The sequence below is a fragment of the Anopheles marshallii genome, chromosome 2, assembly GCF_943734725.1.
Source record: "Anopheles marshallii chromosome 2, idAnoMarsDA_429_01, whole genome shotgun sequence".
Classification (NCBI taxonomy): Eukaryota; Metazoa; Arthropoda; class Insecta; order Diptera; family Culicidae; genus Anopheles; species Anopheles marshallii.
Genome location: NC_071326.1, coordinates 20,758,184 through 20,784,207, shown reverse-complemented (window position 1 = coordinate 20,784,207; position 26,024 = coordinate 20,758,184). Strand labels below are relative to the sequence as shown.

General features: G+C 40.2%; 1 protein-coding gene across 1 annotated transcript in view; it reads right to left on the bottom strand.

Annotated features, from left to right (window-relative positions):
• Window positions 1–3,977: 3,977 nt before the first annotated feature.
• The window catches only part of LOC128709517 (allatostatin-A receptor-like), a 52,356-nt gene continuing 30,309 nt past the window's right edge, over window positions 3,978–26,024 (bottom strand). Inside the window, exons 2-4 of the mRNA XM_053804520.1 lie at window positions 17,920–18,189; window positions 14,353–14,511; window positions 3,978–4,079 (exon numbers count right to left, since the gene is read on the bottom strand). Of these exons, the coding sequence (XP_053660495.1) occupies window positions 3,978–4,079; window positions 14,353–14,511; window positions 17,920–18,189 (531 nt within the window). The remainder of the gene's footprint in view (window positions 4,080–14,352; window positions 14,512–17,919; window positions 18,190–26,024) is intronic.

Sequence of the window (26,024 nt, the reverse complement as noted above, 5' to 3'; positions counted from 1 at the left end):
TCTTGCAGTGTTGTGGCGCATGGTGCGTGTAATGTATCTACCCACAAATTAGTTTCCACTAGAACGCTATGAAGGATTGAGCGCCGCCACCAATCTCGCAACCATGAATGAATATTTACTTTGCCACACGGAAGCGAAACCAACTGCGTAACCAGATCACGAACGAATTTTACCAACCTTTCGTTCCATCGGTGTTGGTTCATAAACTTCGATAAAAGAACACACAATTTCACTTACGAACCATGTAGCCGGTAATCTCACTCTCATCTCCGAACGGTTATCCATCCATATTAATCTAAGCCGGAAATGGAACTTATCATCTAGCTGGACGTCATGAACACGTACCCTTAACCCAGATGAATAGAGGTTCAATGATTACGGGAAAAGGCAGTCAGTTTTCCCCTTACTTTACTTTGTGTGTGTGTTATGGTTTTTCTTCCCTAATTCGTTTCTGCTGGTACGATCACTCAGTATGATTCGTTGACGTACCGGAATCGGTACACCAGGAAGAAACTCTAGCTAAAAGCAGCGTGCGTTCTCATACATGCGAACACGTGAGCTTTAAGTAGTTGCTGGCCCGTGCTTGCTTTTTGTCTATTTCTATTTTGCTATAAACTTTTATCCACTTCCGTTTGGCCACAAATTTTTCGTTTTAGTTTTTGATGTTTATGAGGGTCGGTTCCGGCGTCCATGGCACGCAAGCAGTAAAATTCGTAACGAAGTAACCTGTGGAAAATGAGCTGATCTGGTTCAAGAAGCACCACACATCACTGGGGAAAATTTACCCAAAAACGAACCCATAGGACACATTCCGTTCAGTCGTTAGCAACGATGTGTACGAAGCTCTATGCTAAGCTCCATTTTCCTGCACTTTTTGTGAAGTTTGTCCAACATTCCTGGGTGAGCTGTTTCTTTTTCAGTTAGTGTCACTTTACTGAAACCACCGGATGCACTAGTTTTTAGCAGGGTAGTGCGATAGACTAAAGTTTTGTACCACAGTCCTAACCGAGCCGTTTCTTAGAGAACCATGAAGTGGCTCGTACTCGAACAAATACTTACTGATAAAGTATTATATAAACTTTGCAATTTAACTGATGAGTACTTTTCAAGTAAGCTAAGTAAAATAAGCCTGAATTTCAGAAATTGTTGTATGGATGTCTATTAAATACTGAACAAAATAGGGAGAAAAAATAAACACATTTATATCATTCTGTGAAGAAAGCAATAATTCAATTCCAGGGGATACATTGCAATTTAACTTTTCAATGTATTTATTTCGGACCAAACATGGTACAGAATGTATTTTGTGCACACGAAGCACGTCACAATGAAATACGGTACCATAAATAAGCGCCGGCATTGCAGCCAAGCTATGCTTTTGATAGTAGAACGATTTTGGGAGCAACGATCGCTACTTTATGTCGAGAGGAAGGAGAGAATGTGATAAATTATTATACTGTCAATAATATATTTGATTTTATGCTCTCGGAGGTGAAAACCTGCCCCTTCGGTTAAGTTTTTGCAGTTTTGAGTTTTTGAGTATTATATTTTTGTAATTTGTAATGTAAAAAGATTTGTTTTAAGCACCACCAAGCACAAAGCAAAGGTGATAATTGGACGTACGTTTTCGATTTAATCTTTCTTAGCACTACTCGGCACTGGTGATTGGTAAAGATTTCTATAGAAAACACTTTTTTTGTAAATAATACACTTAATCCCCGTCAAAGCTTAAGAAAACTCACACCTGCAAGGTATACGGTTTCGTTGGAACTTTTCCAGAGTTTCTTGTTTTTGTTTTTTTTGCACTTTAAACCACTTTCTAAACGATTCGCTTGCTAGTTTTTGCTATTAATTTTCTCTAGCTGTTCCTTAGCAAGCAATATCTTATTCTACCTCTACATTCAAGCAACCGAGTTCATCCGGCTTCGCACTGCCGACGGGGATGAGCCGGAGATGAGCTTGCAAAAAGTAGAGATTTTCCACGTTATCTCCTTCTACAGCGTTCTTGTTTGTTTTAAGCAGTCGTGTCCACTGACGCGCTACGTTCACAACGGATCCGTACTGCCGTAGTAACGCATTTTGTCCAAGGAAATAAAACTCCCCCTTCAGTGTCGCCAGCTGATGACCGGAAATGAGAAAATGCTTTTGATTAAAGGATAGCAGGCTGCGCAGTTCAATTATGTTCCACGAAGCGCTGTGACAGTTGAAAGTGCAATGCCATTTGTCTAGCGCCACTAAATGCATTGTCCATTAAGCTCTGCAATTTAAACGTAATGCTCGTGGGTGCACAAACTTTAACCAATTAATTATGTTCCATTTTGCTGGCATGATGACTTTGGAGATTATACAGCAATGCATTTTTTTGATTTGATATTAAATATTTAAAACAATTACATTTTGTTGCTTGACTGTGTAACTAGAATATGTACTGCTGAATATGTTTGAAATGTCACTTTGGATTCAATATGTGACACAAAACTTCAATAACAAAAGGGCCTTTTTCATAAAACAATTTATTTGTTTGTTTCGGAGTGCGTTTTACCCTCAAGTTATACATGGTTTTCTTAAAGTTACTAGCAACAGTTAGCGCCTAAAATATTTCATGATCGTGTTAAAGAACTACTTTGCGAATTGGTACGATAAATACGATAAATAAAACAAATACAGACTACTTAACCTTAGAATTTCTTACACTTGACAAGATAACTTTAAACATTTAAGCTTTGCAGAAGTCTTTAAACCTCTTACCTAGGAGGATTTATTTAATTTTTCCAATCTCTTTACTTTTGCTCCGAGCGGGTTTCATTCCAACCGAACAAAACATACAACAAGCCATCTCTAATCTTGTTCTATTCCAACGATTTTTTTTTTACTCTGGGGAATGAGCTGAGCTGTTCGAATTCGTTGGGAATTTTGTAACAACTAAGTAAGATTTGTATTATGTGAATCAGTGCGCATCTCAAGGGACTGTGTCGGACCAAAAGTAACCCAAAAGAACAAAATCCCAGTTACAAAAAATACAAACTTCTTGTTTTTGTTACTTTTTATGGTTTTTTTAAAATTTGCTTTCCATAGAATAACAGAACAAGTTGGCCTGGGAACAAGCTTAAATTGCTGAAAGGTCGAAAAATGTACCAAACTTATCCCGCTTCATACGTAACTAATTTTAATGTTTCACTGAACAGTAAACGGTCGTTTTAAAGAACTTGCATGGTTGAGGTAAATTTTTGCCATACCAACTTCGTACGCTTCTTAGAAGTCACAAAATAACACATTTATCAGCAAGCCTGTTGGTCGAAGATCCCTGTAGGCCAAATCGGATTAATGGTTTTCGACGAGAGTTAATAATTAGCTTTCGTGTTTAGGTAGCGTTAGCGAGGAAGATTTTTTTCTCCTTGCCTAATTTCGTTCCAGCCCGTAATTTACTCTTCACCAATCCGGTTTGCAAATGGTTCAAATTTACCCGGTTGGTGAAATGATTTATTGGTTTTTAGATCGTAAAATTTACTTAGCCTGTAATCCATTAATGCTCGCACCACTAACAAGATACGCAACGGTGGTCAGATTATAGAAGTAATCTCGTTTCATCATTCTCCTACACTACACAATCAGTTCAGTTGAGTGTACGATAAACAGTTAGAGCTAATGGTTTTTTGGGGCATGGGTTGCTTTCAGGATTGTTACAAGGATGCATTTATTATGTTGATGTAAAATATTGACTCAAATAACACTGAGATTGAAGTCAGAAATATTACAAATAATTATACCATATACAACGGTACCTGCGAATATAAAATTCTTACAAGTTTTGACCTTAGGAATGGTTCACTTACCTACAGTCTAGTCCCGCGTTATTGATCTGTTGATGATGTCGATGTGTGTAAAGACGAGATAGAAATGAAGCGTTACGACAACTTGAACTTGAAACAAAAAATTTATTAAACGAAAGTGACGGACGTTTCCTCGATTGCTTCCGGTTATAAAATGTCTGGACAACTGCCGGTTCGTGTCGTTTTCGTTGGCAGTGGCATATGTCTCTGGCTTCCCTGGCGGCGGCTTCCCGGACCACAATACACGATCTAGTAGGAAAAGCAAAGAAAAGACAAGAGAGAAGAAAAAACACACATGTTCAATCATACGATACAAAATCCTCTGTGAGTGCATAGTAAACGAGCAAAACACGCCTAACGGTGGATCGCGCTCCAACGGACCCATTTTCTTCACCGCACGCAAACAATGTCGAGTATGCGAAGGTAATGCTCCCACTGGATGGTACGTGATGTTTGAGCTTGTTTATTGCGAATACTTTACCGAAACAATAATCCATAATCTCACAAAAGCGTGCCTATACGTCCGGCTAAACAATGCATACGTACGCACGTTGTGCGGATGGCAAAGTAGGATTGTATGGTTTTGTGGAATGGATTGAATGATGTATTTAATAAGCCGTTTCGGTTGAGTTCGTTTGGGAAAACAGGTAAAATAAACAGATGTTGGATTCATTTGTTTTCCACCAAAAATGAGCGATAACTGTACACATGAAATCGTTGACTAGAAATGGCGATTATTCGGTTGAATTATGAACCATGTTCTAATGGAGCATGATTTGTTTGCATAATTCTGCCAATTAGCAGATTAATTTATCAGAATATTATACATTTTTTAGAGCAGATTATATATTGTGTGGATAAAAGATATATCAATCTTCGATTTCCATCTTCGAGTTCATTCTATGCCCTATTTAATGTTTGGAAAAAAATGATTGTATGCACTCAGCTAAATCATAGCTGCATCATTATGTACTCTTCCCGGGCAACTAAATCACAAATGCAATACCATAGACGAAGGACCTGTAGTAAAACATAATTACATTCTCACGTCTATAGTGTTGTCCTCCGGGAATACTTAGACAGCCCTCTGAGCGGCATCGCAGTAGAAAATATGTGTCAGGACGAACCAAAGCCCCGGTTACTTTCCACACTTAACAGGATGGTACAACCAAGTAAACCGCATTGGCAACAGAATGATGCGGTGGAAAGTGTTTATGAAAAAGTATGCAATTTATTATGAAGAATGAATGAACGTGGTATGCTGATGGAGACAGTAAAAAGCAAAACGTGTTAACAGTGCATCGCACAATGCACACGAGGCGTTCGAGAAATCATGATGGTACGGTTTTCCACTTTCTACCCTGTGTCCGTCCAGCACGTTTCTATGCGTAACGTGGCATGGCATGGAACAAAAAAAAACTAAGATAAGCTTACCGCCGTCAATTTGATCCCATTCTGCTTTTAAGGACTGCACATTTATCATTCAAATTAGTCATATTTAAGCTTACCCAACGATGTGCTATGTAAGTGTAATAAATCATTTCATGTTTATGTTTCTCTTTCTCCCTGTTCTTACGGAATGGCAATGAATTTAAAGTCGATTTAGTAAGAAATTGCTACATTGTTCGAACAGTAAGATCAACTTTTTCCAGACGTTAGACCAACACCAACACTAACATCAATGGAGAATTGTAGCTTTGCCTGTTTACAATTTTAAAAATTATTACAATATATATGCGTTTAACTTGCAGTTTGTTGGGCCAATTATTTTTATGCTAAGTTCAATGAAAACAAAGCGATTTGCGTTTTTGGACTTTTAATAACGGCTTAAATAACTAAATCCAGCTACAATATTTAATATAAAAATTCAAAAGTATCCTTATCAACTGTGCCTCAGATAAAGAGTTCATCAGATTAAGGTCAGTAGCTCCACTCGATATCAAGCTCTGAAATTCGATGTCTTAAATTCGATACATTTGCACCAAAACTGTTTAAATGCTTCAATTTTTTTTTCGACGGGGATACGTTGATACCTTTAACCATTAAAAATATACAAACGAAAGTAAAAATAAAAAGTTCAGTCTGTATAACCTGTATGATGCCATACAATTCAGCCAAAGATCATTACCATTCTCTTTATTTTAAGCTGTACTGTTCTGAAACACATTAAACCTGTTACTTCTTGTGTTCGTGATCGTTTGTGGTTTTCTTCCAGACAATTTGCCAATTGTCATTATTCCACCGCAATACTTGTGATGCTGTCTTGCCAAACAGTGCGACACATTACAGCGTTAAAACGTTAAGTGTGCAGCGAACAATTTTGTGCTCGGAAGTACGTTAAATAAATTTTACCACCGCAGTGCATGGCCACAGCCAGTTCGTAATGGTCTGATTCGTAACAACCGTACTGCAATCGTACGCGTAACATAAAACGAAAACATTTAGACACAACATCCCGCTTTCAATCTTGCGCGGTAATCATCCGTTGGCATTCAGCCCTGACCCAAACACTACCAACGCATCCACCCAACACGAACCCCATTCGCTTTCTTTTGCCTACTAGCACACACTCTCACAAACAAAGCCGTAATGTCTTTTATCACCAGCTGTTTCATGTTGCGGTAGAAGCTGCATGTCATGATGGAACCGATCTCAAAGCACGCAGCACGTACATTGCGGAGCACAAAGATACCGACAAAAGGAACTCGATTTTGCTTATGCAGCACGTGCAGCATACTGAAAGGAAGCGCAGCTGCAATTAGTTCACTGGAGCACATGAGCCAACATTCTCATCAGCGCGGACCCCTTCATTCGCCACACATTCCCTTTTACCTAATATATGAACATGTTGCAACGGGAAGTCTATTATGCCTTTTGTATTACGATGGAACCCGCGGGGTGGGAAAGTCACAGCCGCACACAATCATGCGCGAGCACTGGGATATGTAGTTACGTCGCTCGAAGAAAATGGAAGAAAAGCTATCAAAAAATCAGGAAATGTTGTCCCCGCACGGATGCCAACGAGCGGGAAGCGCGAACGAACCGGGAAACCATTTTATGTTACCATAACCGCGATCTTGTTTGTCAGCTCTGTGTCAGAGGCAAACTTCACATTGCAAACACAACCATATGTGCTGCCGTACGTCAACACATCAGTCTGGGTTGCAGGGAGATGCGTTTAACCGCAACAACTTTCCCGTATGGAAAGTGTTGCACCACGCCATCTGTTAACAGTGTTCTCTCTCAGTATGACAAACTATGGTTGCAGTATCAAACTACGTAAGAAAATTACCAGTATCGAGCAACGAGTGTCCCCAGAGCAACTGTGGTGCGGTGTGACTAAAGTTGTTTGCGGGAAAAATGTGTTTCCCATGTGTGGTAAGATTTTATGAAGTTCTTCTGCCAACAAACTACATACGAATCTCTTCATCCACTATTTCACGTCTGCGTACGTTTGTAAGAGCTGTAACGGAATTGATTTTTCTGAACTATGTGCTACAAATTCTGAGACAAGATACTGAGACTTCCAGTAGCTCCTACGACTGTCATTGTTTTTCGAACCAGTCCGGTGTGACTGGTCGAGCCAGTGTTTCAGATCGTTTCGAGTACCTGCAATATCTTACTTCCAGAACCGTTGCCGGAAAGAACGTCCCTTTTCTGTTCGATTATGTTCGGTTTCGACCGCTTGTCGTTTATCTTCTCCAGCGTTCCGTCGCCGCTGGGACGGGCCAGTGAAGGTTGTACTTTGACAAGGGTGCAGAAGGAAAAGCAGATGAAATCTCCAAGGATGGTTTGCGGTAAAGGTAACACTCGAGTGGACGTAGCGTCATTTCCGTAAGGTTGCGTATTCGAGTGGAATGTGCAGGAAAAGTCGTTATTCAATACATATTCCGTAGTATTTGTCACATCGCTGCTGGTCGCGTTTAACATGACGCTATCGTGTCCCCGGTGGGTATAAAACTGTCCAACTTTTGTTTTCGAACAATTTGCGACAGATATGACAAATGGTGCATGCTTTCAGTGAAATGGCAGGTGTATTTCCGTACCTTTCATTGTTTAAATCGTTTTGCATAACATATCTATGACTCTTTAAGCTCTACTTTAAATATGTGCTACAAGGTTTGCATGAATACCTGACAACATTTGCTTGCAAACGTGCAATTGTTAACTTGTTTTTAAAAAATTAAATGATTGGGTCATAAATCTATTCAACGGCTCGCAAAAAAACAAATCCACATTAAGATGATTTATGTTATGTTTTGGATTGAAGAATAATGTTTTCCGTTTCGAAGCGTCTATAAATGTTATTAATAATAAATCATTCACACTTGCATGTGAAAATGTTTAAAAAAGAAAGAGAAAAAAATCGAAAATAAACATTATGATCAATATGCAAACAGTCATGTCATTTTTGCAAAGCACTTTAATTTCGAAAAAAAAACCATTTAAACATTGTTCAACCTTGAAAAAGCCATTATTGCTCTCAGTGCTGCATATACTATTTAAAATAAAAGTAGGAGCGGAATTGTATTCAGAAACAACACGATCAAATGTTGTACACGCTTGTACTGTGTATTTTAAGCTGGAGGATTGTAAAAGTAATCAAAAAGTTGTTGTAATTAAAAATTCAAAAGATGGGAAGATGAAAATTAAGCTATAAAAAACTACGCATTGCGGGCAGCGGTGACAGAAACGCCTACATTGCAAATAAGCTAAATTGAAACCATCTTCCCGAGATAGTCGACTCCTTGAGCACAGGTAAAGGAAGTCTACTCGTGAATAATCTAAACGATTGGTATCCCGCTGAGTGCAATGCGAAGTGCTTTAGAGTTTCCAACCCAGCGCCGAGGATGAATTCAGTCCAACGGAAACGATTTAGCGACCCATCGCCACCTTCAAAATGTGGTAAAGGAACGACCAAAGCGTGCGTGCTTGTTCCACCATTCTGTCACTAACGTCCTCCTGTGGTTTGGCATGGAGTGGATGCACCTAGACCCATTGACACTGGTAACTTACCCTAACTTTTCGCGGATCGACCACTTCTCATGCCACCACCCATGCCTGCCGTCTTTGGGAAAATGTCCAACCGTCACCACATACGCCACCAGTGTCACATCATAGTCCAGCCTGGGTTTAACATTATGGGCGCAGAAATGACTCTCGTATTAAATATTTATCAGGTTAAACATCGTTTCACCATTGGTTGCCTTTACGATGTGCTATCCGCTAGGACATCGCTCACAACGCTCGCCTTGAAAGTCAACGGCTAGCGACGGTAAATGTGTCTAGCAGCACGGGTGCTGCTGTGTCTGTCAGGAATTGCACCACAGGCAAAACAGGCAGCCCTAGCAGCGGGAAGAATAACGTGACAGGGTAAGGTAATGACTCTCGAGAATGAGAAATAGCTTATCGAAAAGTAGGTCACTCAACGACCACCATCGCAAACGACTCGGATGATGGACACTCTCATGTGTTTTCGAAGCTTTCCCTGAGTGTTCTCGAAGCTTTCGTGCGTTGGTTTATCACAGAATGCGATAATGTCTATTGTACAAGTATGCTGAACATTCTTGAAATAGATAACAAGTGATATTTTTTTTTGGCAAGCAAAACATATTTTACGTGATTTTTGCACACTAGGCCGATTGAGAAACTGACATATTGTTAATTCCTAGCTACCCCCTTCTTGCTTAGTATGAAATGGTTGGAAGCATCAAACTGCGATTTCCTTCCAAATGAGATATCCAATGTTTGTGTTATTCAAGAAGAAGGGCCACGCCGTATGAGACCACTAAAGAAGCAGCAAAAAACAGACAATTTAGCCATAATAAGTAACTGAATAATTATAATAAATTATAATCTTTCAAACGCATAAAAATTTTAAATAAAATGAATAAAGTTAAACAAAAATATACGAGCAATGCTTTCGTAAAAGGTTTGCCTAATTGCCTAACAAATAACATAAAGTTGCTGCCATATGTCGTTTCCTCAAGTCCTGTGACATGCTTTTACGATGGTAGCGTGGGCCATTCATTCTTTTTACCACCAGTATTGTCACCAACCAAAGCATTCCCATTGGGTTAATAAAAGTGGTTCTTCCTTTTTCTTTGACATCTTCCGTCGGGTGTCGTGACTACTAGCAAACCATCCACGCTCTCATTTGCCCTTCTACGTGCTGGCCTTGACCGGTACCGTACATTCGTACAAATCGTAAAACACCAAGTGTGACCCCTCCGAGCGATCCGAGCGAAGGTGCAAAACACGTCCACCGGCGAACGCTTGGTTTATCCTGTCCTGTAGTTTCCATTAACCTTTAATCGTTGGGAAATCATTTGACAACACCCCACTTGCACGACATTTGTTTCAGACCAGTACACCGCAATTCACGCTAGCGCTGGTGTGCCTTATTCCACCTGACTGACGAGCAACGATGTGAGGTACCTATGATGTGCTGTAGTGTTTTGGATGTTGTCAACGGATCGGTTTTCCTTTTTCCTTGCACCATAAAATCGTACCCTTATCGTGGCAGTGGCGCTCGAATGCAGCTGCTTGATGACATACCGGGATGCATTGCAAACGGACGATGAGCATGAATACATATTGCATCCTTGTGTGCTTGTGTCCCTCGAGCTTACGTATGCTGTGAGTGCACTCATCAGATACGTTGCAATCTTTACCGAGCTTGAAACAGAGCTGTCATGCTGTCGAGATCCAGAAGAGTCCGTTCAACGCAGTGTATGTGTTATGGTTCGAAGCACGAACTGAATCAAAATTATGATCTTGCGAATGCAGTACGCGACAAATTGTATAGTGATTTTATAACTTTTGCTTTAGTAGACAACACTTTCATCTTAAAAACCCGCAAACGATGATCAATAAAGTTTTTTTTGCTATTTTCAATAAAATGCCTCCTAAAGCCCTAAGATCTCTAGAATATTTCATTTCGTCTAAGAACTATTCAATCAACCGATTATGTCACGGTAATAGAATAAATTGCATCATATATCAACTCGTTTCGCTGACTGAAGCTGCTTCAATGGGACTTTTTTTTCTATTGACTTTATCAACTGATGGCAACACGTGCATCGTTTTTGCCCATGAAGCAAACAATACCGCCAAACAATATCCGCCGTGTATACGATTCGGAACCGCTCTCATAAAAAAAATGAAAGGCGAATAAAATATAGAGAATGTATGAAATAAAGTACCACTAGTGTGACAGGAAAATGATCAAAATCGCAACCCAGTCGGACTGGCACCAAAGAAATTCCGCCGTCTGTAAGCAATCGTTTGATGTTACGACTTTATTTATACGCCCGTGCGCATAAACAAAACGTCAGTTGCGCTCGATCCGTGTCCATACGTTCACACCTCAGTACGGCGGTCTCTTCCGCCGGCCATTTAGCGGTTTTCAAATAAACAATTTCAACTCGTAAGAAATACCGCAAGGCACTTCTTGCGGGTTAGAGTATGACGTCCTGTTTGTATTTTTTTACTCTTTTTTTCAGACTTTGTGCCAATGTGTATGGACGAAAATAGCGCTCTGTAACATGATCTGCAGCCAGGAGTAGAATTTAGACCCGAGAGTACGTTGGAAGAGATCATACATTGCATCCGAAATAAAGTTTGCAACACTTCTGCACACTGCCCAAAGCCAGTTTTTCAAAACAAAAATGTATAATTAGATTGAGGGGAATCCAGAACCACAAATACGTAATCATTGAACATTGTAGAGTTGGACTGTATTAGGGGATAGAAACGTATTCAATGGGTGCGCTTATGACATAGACCAGACACAATACACAGGGATGGATGATATGGAAGAATAACTGAAGATGAGTTGTCCCTGACATGCCCATGTTTCTTGTATAAAAATGAAAGTAAATTGCTTCAATACTGTCACAATCAAGCCGCTAAAAACTATGATCCTTTCTACTACTGCATCGATGCTGAAAGCGTTGGCTTCAGAATAAGCTTTTTATCAATGAAAAGAAAGTTAGTTAGCAGGATTCCTTGGTATGGATATTGTATACAATGGATGCCCATTCGCCCATAATGACATTTCCCAGCGGTACCGGAAATGAAACCACCAGGAACTTGTGCCTTGCCAGGACTTCGATCTGACAAGTTATTTGTTGCTCTGGACAACACGCATCTGCCTGGCATGCATAACCATGAAGTTAGGGTACAGATCGCACAAGATCCTTTTCCAACACAACGATTCTTCATAACAGTTCGAACTTAAAACAGATGGAAATCAAAGATGATTCCGTCGAATGAAAGTTTCATAATTGTATTCGACACACGAAACCATCTGCTCGTGCAGCACTGTTATTTCCGCTATGTGATATTTCGCTAACAAAATCAGTCATTCATGCTACATACGTCGGATGTAGAGATAATTGAAATTCCTCGTAAATATACCAGACCTCCTGCAAATCTAATATCCTCAAATATTCTAGTTTGGCTAACATCAACGTCTTTTTTTCGTTGCCTTGCTTTCTTACTCTTTGATTCAAGTTACCTTTTAAATATTAGCAATTACCATACACATAGCGCTAAACAAATTAATCCACAATAACGTGATCTTGCAACATTTTTATTCTATTTTTGTTCCCTTTGTTTTGTTTTTTTGTTCAATTTTGTTGTTTTGTTTAACATTATACACATTTTCGATGTTTAACTGAAACAAACTGTATCCTTACCATGTTGATAAGGCGTAGTAAATAAACACCCCAAATAAATCAAAGGTATAAATTTACCCTTTTCCTACCAACACGCATGTGACCTATTCAACATGCACACATTTTACGCACCCACTACACAAAGCATGTTTGCTTTTTCGCCTTTCTAATGTCTCAAACCCGTTAACGTAATATTTATCTCGTTCTACAAAAGGTTGGTTGGTTATTGCTGCACGATACTGATGGTCACGTTGCGACTCATGCCCTTACCAATAAAATACAATTCGTAGATGTTGTGTTTACATAGGCCGCTTCCCAGTAATACGAGTTGCAAAATGCAAATTAGTACCCAGAAGTGGCAGCAATCTTAGGTGACCTGCTTCATTGATGAAAATCAATTCTATTTCCGGTCACGTCATCCGGAACGCTCATCAAACCGAAGCATCAAACACGTGAGTAAGTCGTTCAAGTTCTAGCGTTCAAGTGGAGATCGAATGTGTCAGTGGGCAATGGAAGGCACGGGGTACAGGCAAGGGTTTGCCGAATCAACCCATCAAGATCGTGTAGTTCAGAGGTTGATGTTTATGATTTCAAAACGTGCTTGTTTGTGAAAGGGACTTTGATTTTCCCCAATACTGATGATGATGCATTTAAGCTAAGTGTTTTGATACACGGAAGTACAAGTCGAACATACATCTCATGAAAGTTAGCAACCATACGAAATTATCCTTCGTCTATCGCAATTTTTACGGGTAGCTGAAATTCCTAGCAGAATATTGATTTTGTTTTGATTGAAATAGGATACCTTACAGGAATCCGGAGTACGTCTTTGGTATTTCTTAGTATTTTGTGCGATAAAAGTAGCTGCCTCAATTTCGAATCCTTTCGAATGCCTGCCTGATGGAAACATCGCCAACAAAACTCTGATGTGTGTTCAAATGTAATCGAAATTGTGCCTTGCAAAAAGTCAGAGAGTAATATCCTAAGGCATGTAATTTATAGTCGAGGAATTTGTTATTCATCATCGAATACATTAATCCTAATGTATTCATTGCCGGATAATAAAAAAACACTACAACCCATTGCACTGCTTCGTGCCGATCTGTCGTGTTCATTGGAAACGGATATTTCATCATTAAATCACAACAAAACAGTTGTAACGTGAAGTTATTTACACAAAGTGTACTGCGCCGAAACAGTATTGTTATTTTCGATGTCGCAACAATGCTAAAGGCGGGTTGTTTTCAAGGATTACAATCATCCTCCAGGTCTACGCAGTATAAAACGACGCATTCGCGTGTTCATCAGAAGCAAGTAACGCTGCAAATTTATGGCAGAATGGATCGTATCGATTGATTTTCCAATGAAAAACTCTAGCCTAGCACTGGTAAGCAAAACTGTGGAACATATCAGTACTTGTCGTCATGCGTAAAAAAAATGCGTTTCATAAAAAATTCACCCATAAACAGTGAACAAGGAAAAATGTCTTTAAACGTAAAATTAAAAAATGCCTTTACCAGGTACATAGATGAAAGTAGCCGCAAAACCGTAAACGCAACTCTGGAAAACATTGTTTTACCACATAGGTTACCGAAATGACACAATACCGCACTGAGCTGGCAAAAAAAAAAGCCAAAGAGCAATAATAGCGACAAGCATAATGGAATGACAAATGGATCCCCATGGTGAAAGGACCAGTCACGACAACTAAACCACGACGATGGAAACAACAATGCTAACGAAGAACAGTGAACTCATGCTTCCTCCATCATGATGGGTTAGGTGAAGAAATAAGAGGAAAAAAAAATCTCTGCGGTTATCTGCAGCAACCGAATACCCACCTTACGGAATGCTTTCCGAAAGTTTTCCGACAGGAACGCGTACAGGAGCGGGTTTATGCAGGAGCTCGTATAGGCCAGGACGTGTGATACGATTTGTAGTGAAATTTTAAAATGTGTATCCGGCACGAATACGTCCACACTTTTCAGCACCAGAATGACCTGCGAATACACAGAGCAATACGTTATTTTCGTCACACAAAATAAAGAACTATGGAAATAAAAAAGGAAAAGTGTAGTTCAAAGTTTAGGTTACAACAGCTCATAAAACCAAATCACTTAAATTTGTAGCATTCTAGAATCCCCTAGTATGTAAATGTAAATCATTCCTAATTAAATCAGTTAAAGCTGAACAAATAAGATAACAACCATGCTACCGCTGCAGACGTTCTCTTCGTTTAGCTTTATATGAACCGTTGCACGAAAGTTCAACTGCAAACAGTTGCGTGGCGTTATCAAAACCGCACAACTCCATAAAAACGACCTCATGCACTGGTCTTGAAGCTGCAAAGCAATTATCATTTTAATGAGATTAAATTTACAACGTGATGTAAAGTAACATGTTGACCCTTTTTCGCTTATAGTGCCCGAATGCACTAGTTCTTCGAAGCATAAAATTGAAATTGGGATAATGGTTGACTGTAAAGTGCCGCACTGTAGGAGTGCGTGGTATGGAAATTGGTTTTACAATCAGACACAGAGCGGCATTTACCACGGCCAACCAGTGAATGGATCTACTCGTTGCGAACAAAATAAATAGAGGTATTGCAAAACGGGGACTAATTTGTAGTTTTCCTAACAGTCGTCCTATTAATGTGAACTAATCTGTTGTATTAATGGGTGTTATAATATTTAATGCCATTTTCGGTCAGATGCCTCATGTAGCTCATCAAAACTGTTTGCTCAGCGACCAACTCGGTTGGCCGGGTTCAAAAATCCAAAGGGAAACGTGCCATTATCAACTATGTTTATGGTATTTGATTAAATTGAATGCCTCGTGCCTTTTCAATTCAGTAACATTGATTCATTTCTCGCTCGACACAACAGGTCAAAGTGCGGCAAAGCTGAAAGGCAGTATTGCTAACGTAGTATGCATAAATGCTGAACGTACCATGCAGTCGCATACCGCACTAGCCATTACCACAACCGTACAGCGGAATGGGCACATTTTGCAATGCTGTTAATGGATCTCGGTTTATACGGCCATGATATCAAACGAAACGAGCTGTAGTGCTGTTTTAGTACAGTGGATTTTTGGTTATCGTCAGTTACAAGCCGGATAGAAAATGGAACTGTGAACCGAGGTTTACCATCCATTAGTTGACCCGGTTTGTAAATCCCACGCAAACGTCCTGCAAGCATTTGGCGTTCACACACTTGTTCATACAGGGTCTACAATGAAATTTGACCATAACTTACACGTTAGACGTATTTCATAAAATAATTCATTTACAAAATCTTAACCGATTACGGCAATCAAGGTTAAAACGTTCTAAAAAGACAACAATCATCAGAATGGTGAAGTTGATAAATCTCTTAATGGAAACATCTGCAATTCAAGAACTCTCCATGGTTTGAAAAGTATATACTTTATGACTTTGTATTTCTGGGGAATTGCACTCAATTGTAATCTAAAATACATTGCTTTTCTAATTGTTTCTACTACACAGTTCATCGATAGGGCTGTGAGAATCCGGGAAAAAATAAATCTAGTAAGAAAGGACAGGCATGACCTAGTAGGACATAACTTGAAGAAGAGGAAGAATGGCAAACTTCGTAGAATCCTAACCTTGATCTTCCAACTGGATAAATCTACTAAAAACCAAGAGATATTGCCTTAGTCTGGAATGATATCTGTACCATTGAATTGAACAATTGATTTAAGCCAATGTATTCTTAGAGGAAGCTGTATCAGTTCAAAGAAATATCTTTCTTTGAACGATCAAAGGCTTCTACGCTTGCTTCCCAGTTTCGGTAGTTCATCCGAACCAATATCCAAAATAATAGTCGCTGCGTTAAACAATTCGATTAGACACAGTAGAGCCCATGTATTCGATTAATAACGTTAGACAACAATCGGTAACAGCTCACGAAAACTGGTGAATGATTATGAATCTAGCTCCACCCGCACGTTTCGTTTCCATTTTCCCGTCCGCACAGAAATATCAATCAAATGTAATCGGGGTCAGTTCATACGCGTGCCAGCACTAATGCTTGCGTTCGTTTCGGGTCATCAATCAATCACAGTCCATCTGATTCGCACCGTCATGCTACGGCCAATCGAGCCTTTGATTTGATTTGCTACAATTTATTAAACACATTGCGTACCCTGGCCGGGTAAACGGTACCGAAACGGGACAACGGGTACTTCTAGGTCAAAAGGGATGCTCACAAAGCCGTAAAACGGTCGACCCCGGAGTTGCAGGGCAAGCCTGACTGGTCAGTTTAGGAATTTAGAACGCATCACATCCTGTTCTGCCTACTGTCTACTGTTTACTACACCCCACATTACGGCATCAGAACCCTGACGGTGATTGAGCAATTGAAATGAAACCATTTCATGGCAGAGCCACCGCTCCCGGATGGTGTAATGTTTTTACGAAATGAAAAAAATCTACACAAAATAACAGCAACCCATGAGGGCGAAGGGCTCAAACCTGTTTTCTCTGCAGTTGCCCTGTCCGGTATGGTAAACAAGGAATTTACGAACAGAATTTATGGCATTTTTCGTGGTGAAACCATTTTGATGACCCAAGGCCGGTATTCTCGTTTATGGTTATGGCTTTGGTACACGTTTTGGAATGATGATAAGCATTACAGTTACCAGGGGTTTGATGACTGAATGTTTAAAACATATACTTTACCATTAAGTTATCGTTTAACATTAAATGTTTCAACAATAACATGAGCTGAACTTGCTCCGTCATGATATGATCATACTACATAATGTGACATAGAGTAGGAATTCAATCAATTCCACCAAGCATTTTGCCATAAGTATTCAGGGTTGTCCAGTAAAGTATAACTATGGATAGCAACTGCGGCATAGTACGTGAATCAATAAAGATAATTTTCCAGAAAAGTTTTTGTAGTCAAACGATACCATCAACGTAACTAATCACACAAAAATAGCTACCAAGCTACCCAGAACCGTTTTGTGTTGATTGTTCCCGAAGAAATCGTTCAATTTCCAGTTCTGCTACTGAGCACCTAATGTTCAGCAACAACAACACTTCAGCTCGTTCCGAACTATGGACACATTACGCTGGACAGCATTTGCTCATATATTTCGACATCACTTAGCGTGTCGTTGTGTGCAACGTGTGCGTGTGACAGCAAAGGCACTTGTTCGATGACTTACTGTTTTGCCGCCCGAAAAAGCACGTTTGGAACTGCTTTTCGTTTTTTTTTTCTCCTGGCAGTATGCTATCAGGGACATCGTAGCAATAACAATCCTCAACAAAGCTGCTTGCTTCAAACTGTTGACTCCCATTGTCGAATACCCTCACTACCTAATGCTCTTATGTCATGGCAACAATTCAATGGTTTGCACCCGTAACCGTAGCTTACCTGTATGGGAAACCATAATGAAGCGAATGCCGCTACCACGATCACCACCAGCCGAGTTACGCGCTTTTTGCCCTTTTTCGATTCTGCCGACCGGCCACCGACCGAACTTCGCCATAACCGTGAAAGCATCCACATGTACAGGACGCTGATCAGTATTAGCGGCACCACGTACGAGCTAAGGAAGAACGCGATATGGAAGGCGGCCCAGGAGGGGCTATCCTTTTCGATGAACCCGCACGTCTCTATCTCCCGGTCAAGGTATTTGAATTTCTGCAAAAGAAAAGAAATTGACGAATGTTATTTAGTTACCTACACTTTATATATTGCCCTTACTGTAGGGACCGTTTACAGAAAATGTTTAAAAAGACATGTACATAATATGTTAACAATTCAGTATTAAAATGTTCATTTCGATGTCGTTGTACCATTTTTTCTAAACACCCCAGAAATCTTCATTCTTCTTCACATATTGTTGATTTGACTTAACTCCCAGCAATAAAACTCAATGCACAATACACAAAGCAATAGAAAAACACAAAGGTGAACCCGTACATCTGAAAGAAAGTTGTAGGAATTTTAGGTTTTTGTTTTGCCAATGCTACCGCCGGTGTCACAAAGGTGAAAGGTTTTGTGGAGAATCAAAACCATACAACAGCAACCACACACCACATTTTACTGCCATCACAAGGCGGAAGTGAGCGGAGCGCAAGTTTCAGCAAACAACCCTCATAAAACATTTCACTTGCAAGAATCGATGAATAAAACGTCTTCTTGATTGTTTTTTTGGAGCAAACATCTTGCACGATTGTTTCTTCTTTTCAGGAATGGATGCTGCATCTGGTAAACGGGATGAGAGCTTAAGATACGAATTTTATAACAATATCATCATGGAACATAAATAAGCTGTTATATGTACTCGGTACCTAAGGCATCTGGGCACGTTAGACCAACTCCGTATCTCAGACAACCGGTTGCTAACGGATTGGGAAAGTGTGTGTTCGAATGTTCTGAAGCCTAAATTTCCTTTTTTACCTTCATCACCAGCACGTCATTCGAGTCAGATGTATCATCAATCCGTCGTTCATTTCCGTCGCTTAACTTTTCACCACAGATCGCTCGCTTCGGTTCTTTGCCCTGCTACAGTCAAAATAATAATCATCATCATCATTATCACCATCATCTCCATCGTCATCAACATCACTCAACCGGTGGCAAGTAGGATGAGCACTATGCCGTCCCGCCGTTGGGACCACCGGCCGGACTTTGGGACGTAAATTAATTAATCAACACTTAATATATTTAATTACTGGGCAATAACTCCGTTACCTCCGAAACTCGATCGCACCGGCATGGTAACGGGCGCATCCGTTGGTAGTTTTCCTTCGTCACATCGCGCTAAGGCCACAACCGCCACGAACTTTGGTTTCGGATCGTAAATCAAAAAAGGGTCATAAATTTTAGCACTGCATTTAATATCTAGACTTTGTACCGTACCCAAGTACCGACACGTATCGACGCCGCTGCTGGTGTGGTAGAAGCGTGTGAGTTTTAATAAGGTGAGGTTTAATGCTCAGAAGATAATGCTGTTCGATAGGCTTTGCTTTAATTTTCAATCATGTTATCATAACCCACGCAAACGAAGAACGATGTTTTATCTACAAACATTCACCCTATACCGGCATCCAAGAAGCTTGATATATTCTTACGCCAATGTTTCTCTGTAAGTCGAAAACTATTCTAAAAGGAAAAGGAAGTAGAAGGAAGATTTTTATCATATTTTTCGTATCAAAACATAATAAAACGAAACTCTGCGCTTAACCAGATTAGCCTCATATTATCCTACGAGATCCTTCTTGGTTCCTAGTCGGAAGGATAGCCTTCCGGGAATTCCGCATTATTTCTCTGTTATTCCAAACGAATTTCCTACGGTCATAAATTTAACAAAAATGCAAAAATGGTTACCATTATTGTTTCTTTTTATTTCAGGATTTCCAAACGGTTTTCAAACAAATATTTATTGAAGTATGGAATGTTGATCGCACGACATTGCATGAATTCGTTTGCTAGTAAGCTAGAATCTGGCGTGCAATTTGGATTGGCGTATTTCATATTCTTGTTTAAAATTTTTAATGTAATCAATAAAAAAAAAACAATATTTAAACAACATTTCGTGTAATGTGCCCATGATTGTTGCATTATTTAGGCAACGCAAACGCGAAGCCGCCGTACCAATATCGCCTAATGGTAACATGAATGAAATTGATTCCATTTCGTGAAATTGTCATTCAGTTTTCTTACGTTTGTGTCGTAAAGAACTTCAGCTCTACATGCCCCTTCGATCGATGCGAAAAGCAAACAACCGTTTTGCCACAAACGTCTTCAATTTCAAGTCTAAGCTGTACGCGTGAATTCAACGAAACGCTCGCTATAAAAGCTGCCCACTCGGTCTGACTGTTGGAATCGCATGATCTTGAACACGTCAAAACCATCCCGCCGCGCTTGAATGGCTATCAATCAGTTGTGTTGTCTTTTTTTCCAATCTAAGTTTATCCCACGCAGCTTGATATTTGTACACGCGATGTTTTCTTCTGCAAAATCCGATAGGATAACATGATGTGGAAGACAACTAACATCGTGGGTGCAAATCTCCTTTTAAACCATATTAACAAAGCATATTTTTGCATACCACAAGTTTTCGCCGTAATGAAACTGTTAAGAATTACCGACGTCTTATAATGGAATTATAGTCCTTTATTGAATGTCTTATCAACACCGTTTTCAATGGCTAAACAAAATTATTTCAAAACGATCCATATCCATGAGAAAAGGCCTTTTCCTAATTTATTCACTCAAATGATCAAAAGCGATTCAACTAAACCACCACAATAATGTTGTTACCTACGAGAAAGCTGCATTGGGATGCTGCGAGAAGAAAAGGTTTCCTTTGTTGCTGGAACTTTACCCCAAGGTCCCGATTTGGTTTGCCAAACCTACGCAACAACCCGTCAACGTGATAAAGGGAACGACACAATCGTGTGGGAAGTGATCCAACACTTTGGGTAGTTTTATAATTCTCGTTGGCAACATCCTATGGTATCAAATTGTTCAAAGCATAAAACTGGGCCTTGTGCTTCTTGTAATGATGCATTATAATGCGGTTCAACTTTTCTTTCTGCTTAGTGGACGGTTTATTGTTCTGTATAAATATAATTTTTAATTCAATCCTCCTCGAGAATTACCTCGTGTTTGTATCCAACAATTCTGATATTTACTGATTTACTCATGAAAAGACAAAATTCCAATTCAGATTTATACTGAAGTTGATAAATTGCTTCAGGATAACAACAGTGGTACACAAGATCATCACTGACTGCTTTTCAATAATTACATTCAATATGCATGAGCACTTAACTATAACAAGCTTAATCAAAAGATGAAATTTCTGGGGCTATTTAATTAGGTTTCAGTGGTAACATAATTATACTGGAATGAATTATTAACTGCATGCTTTGAACTGTCTGTGAAAAAAGTCATAAGAATTGTACAATATTATAGCAATGCCTTACATTCCAACCGATCAAAGACGTGGCTTGCGCTACTTTAAAATCGATCACTTCTTCGCACATACCAACTCATGTCAAGTGCTCTGATTTTTTCAATCAGGAAATCATGACATTCCTAACAACATTTCTTTCAACACCGATTGTGATTGTGTTGCGAGATTGTTTACGATTGTGAAGCTGGGAAACTATAATCGATATCGTCTTCGAGCTGCTAGCGGCTCCACCAAAGAAGCAGTTAACAAGAAGCTGGGGGGAAAACATACTTTCAACATTTTTCGTTCTCGTCACAGAACATGGAATCGTAATGCTTCTTGATATCACAACCGGCGAACCGAGGAATCAAATGGAATTTCTTTTGTTCAGCGTCTTCCGATAGGTTCGCTACCGATTACGTTGCTTGCAGCAAGGAGTCGGATTGGAATGTTTTGGAACTTCATCAAAAATGGACAGGTAATAAAGTAACTTCACGCCCCGCAACCACGCTGAGATCCATTCAATTAACTTGAGCGTAGACAAACATTCGTTATCTATTGTTCGGTTAGAATGCTATAACTGGATTCTTCAATTTAAGATTGAAATTCATTTCGGCACTACTTAATATTAGTGTTTTGAAGGTATGTTCTTGCACACAGCCAATCGAATGGTTCATGCGAGGATTGGTTTGCAGTTTTTGTAAATGGCACGATCGGCTGAGACCAATAAAGGAAGGATGTGCCATTTTTTAAACACCGTACTAGCTCCGAAACGAATGAATAATTCCAATGGTTCAATTGTCAAAATCTAAAAACCTAAATCCTCTCAGCCGGTTGATATCAAGCTAGAGCACGGAATGCTTTGCATTCTTTTTTTTATCCTCACATTTCACGAGAAAAGTTTAACCGCATATTTTTTCTACAAAAGAGACATCTACAGTCAACAACAACTACAACACTATCCTACTGCATCAGTTGTTCCGAATGTGAGCACCGATAAGTGGCAAATAGTTCGCAAACACCATGTGAATCATTCGCATCCACTGGCAACAGCATCCACACCTTAGCCGACGGCCATGGTCCATAGTAACAGACACGACATTCGATTTCACATAAATACACGATTTGCAGACAGCGAATCTCTTACGAAATAAATCGTACAGCTTACGATCCACCTTTATCCTGCACTCCATGCACCACTCATCGTTCGGTCGGCATGACTCTCCCGTGTATGGAGATGTGATCCAACACAGATGGGGATACTGTTACGATGCCCTGAACAATTGGGTGGTAAGAAATGTGAAGTAAAACTACATGCAAGTGCACCAAACTAGCAACATCACCAAACGATACAACCAGGGCGTAGGATAAATCCCATTCCGACACGTTCCAACGGGTAGTTTTTAGCAAAAGCGCTTAAACAGAATGACGTGCACAAAGGTACCATGGCAGAAACCATACCGGGTACGTATTGCAACACGAAGATGGTAAAATTTATTTCAATTTCCGAACCGCAGAATGTAATCTTGTGCATTTTGTGTGGTTTTGTTCCGGGCAGAAGACGTGCAAATGTACGTGGGTAGTAGCAGTTACATATAGAATGACCAACCGACGGACAGGCGCGAACAGAACAAACGGCAATTCACCATCAACAACAAGGGTCTGTCACACGCTGTGTAAAGCTAAGTCACCATTGAGGAATTGTTTCGAACGCACGGGCATTTGTGGAACATTGCCAATCGTACCCTTGTGTTACTATATCAACTAATGCTTGGCAACTCATGCTTAAGGTATGAAAATGTGCTACAGCGTGAATCGTGGACCACTTTACCAATGCTATCAAATTATAATTAATATAACAAAAAAAAGGCAGGTGCACAAAACGCACAAGCCGACCATTCGATTTCACACGCCATCATCATTTACACTGCTGGTAAAATCCTTTCCCAGCAAGCAGAAACTACTAATCCACTGGCTAATTAGTATAGAGCAGCTGAACCGGATCCGTGCGAGCTGCACGCGTATGTTTATTTACTGTTCCCTGCGAGCCACGCATGCAAGTCCTCAACTTGAGTATGATTGCTACGTCATTACCAGCAGGCATTTGCTGAATTATTGGAGCAACCAAACCAAACGAGTTGGTTTATTGTTTATAGCTGTTCATCTTAAACGATGGCAGATGGTACTGATCTAGATGTTGCCCGGCACAGCATATCGCTATGCTAGAGGCAAGTGTATTTACCCTGCAGTATTCCTCTTTGGTCTAAATAGGTTGCACGAGTGTCCACACTTATGGCAGCTTTACGATATCATATCTAGCATAAGTATTGTATTTAATGATCTAACTTACTCAAGACCAAGCCAACTGGCAAAGCACTCTAAGGCGAAATGCATCACAAATTGAAACCCAACCTGTATTAGAAATAAGCCTCTTGTCCGGATATATTACAAATGCAACGTCCATGTGCACGATAGTGTTAATAACATTTGTGATTACCAAACACAATTCCGAGAAACAAGACTCCAAACCGTTCGTATCTTTTCAATTACAAAGGTAAGCTAACTAAGGCATGGCTCCCTTTCCCCCGGAATAAGTCCTAATCAGACCGGCAGATACTTCTCAATGCTTAAAATCAAGTAGAACATCTTAACTACATCATGTTTTCTAATGTATGCGTAAGTAAATGAGCTCACCACTAAACTCCTGCAACAAACAATTGGTCGAAAGGCTTCTGCTACAGCGCCCAGATAACGATGCACCAAGCAAAGCCGGCAAGACAAAAGAGCCATCTTCCAGAAACCAGACACCCAAGACCGGCGGTAGGCAAACGTTAGAATTTATACATTAAAGTGTGGGTAACTCCTCCATTATCGCTTCGCTCACCAGAACTTGCTATTGTTTCCGGCTTGCTACTTGCACAAAGCAGCATGTGTCGCACTGGGCCGGCGTAAGGACGGACATCAGAAGTGAGCAGCTGCTGTGGCTGGGTGAAGGGAAAATTTGCAATGCAGATTAGCTTCACTCCATTTGCGCAAGCATAAACTGAACGACAAGTGAAATTTCATCCTCCCTGAGAAAGTTGGCGGCATCGAGGGTGTCGGCAATGTACTTACGGCCGCATTGCTAAACGATAAAAGGGGTAACACGCGACGTTGTTCGGTGGCCACAGCTTTAATAAAATTCACCATAATTTACTTGTCAAGAACTTCCCCATGAATAATACTCACATACCGGGCCCATTGGAACGTTGCACAGGGATACGCCAGTCGTATGGCAGCAAACGCTCACGCATAGCATGGAGATGTTATATAGTTTCGTTACAACGCATGTCGTTTTGTTGAAAGATTGTGCCACCGAACGCCACATAATGGCAACGATTGCCGGAAAACTAGTTAAATTATAAAGAATTGATCATATTCAGCGCAAGATAACGATAGCAGCGCTACTGGTAACTGACCCAGCTATCACTCACTCAACAATAACATCTCTTCCGTATTATTGTACGTATAAGACCTTGACGACTAATACACTCCAGTTTAACATTAACCATAAAACCAACGCTCTTATCATCACTCTTTCAGACACCGCAGACAACAACCATGAACATTATGAAATTGTAACGAAATTTCATGGAATAACCCATCCTATGAATCAATTATATGGATATCACATTAGTGCACACCTTCGACTCAACTGAAGCAGATAATAAATTATGGATTAAGCGCAACACATTGTTGTGTGATTCTATCGACCCAGCAACAACTGTGCATCGTAAGTGGTGGTCAAGTTTAGATTACATTACCTGGTTTGGCGTAACCACTGGCACTGACACTAATCACCAGCTGTTGATGCTCGTCGGCTTAGCCGTTGTTGCTGAGGTAAACGTAGGCCGACAAGACGCAAAAACAATCGATACTAATTAACACTAACAAAATGAGTGGACATACATGGAACTGTACCCAAGGTAATAGACGGACCCTAAATTAGCTTGCCCCTTTCCGAGACAGACACAAGGGCACTAGCACGCTATAGTGGTTGGCTGTATAGAAAATCAATTATCCTACTTGCTACCACCAAGGGTGACATTAATCGTTTCATGTGAAATCTGTAATTTAATTAACAACTCCGGAGTGCAACATTTCTGCTTTCGATGCCAGCATCCAAGCCCAAATAACATTGACACACCAGTCCAGTACAATCTCACTGCACGGCGTCCGTCTGTCAACAACAGTGTGCAATGGTGGCAAGTTGATTTCCTTCATGCTTTGCACCAACAAACGCTACTAAGTTGCAACTTTTTGCGTCTGGCTGGGAGTTTTCTTTTCTTTCCGGACCGCCTCCGTATTCCAGGGGACATCTAAATTGCTCCCAGCATTTGCAGCAGCTCACAGGACTTGGGAAAATAAACACTGTCCAATTTCCGGCACGGATACCGTGCGGAGTTCTTGGGTACTCCCACTACGCAGCATTCCCAACCATGCTTTGTCGTTTTTCATCCTTTCCGTTTTTCTTTCCTTCAATTCTTTTATTGCTCTGTTTAAGAATGGAAAGTTGATGCACTTAGCTGTT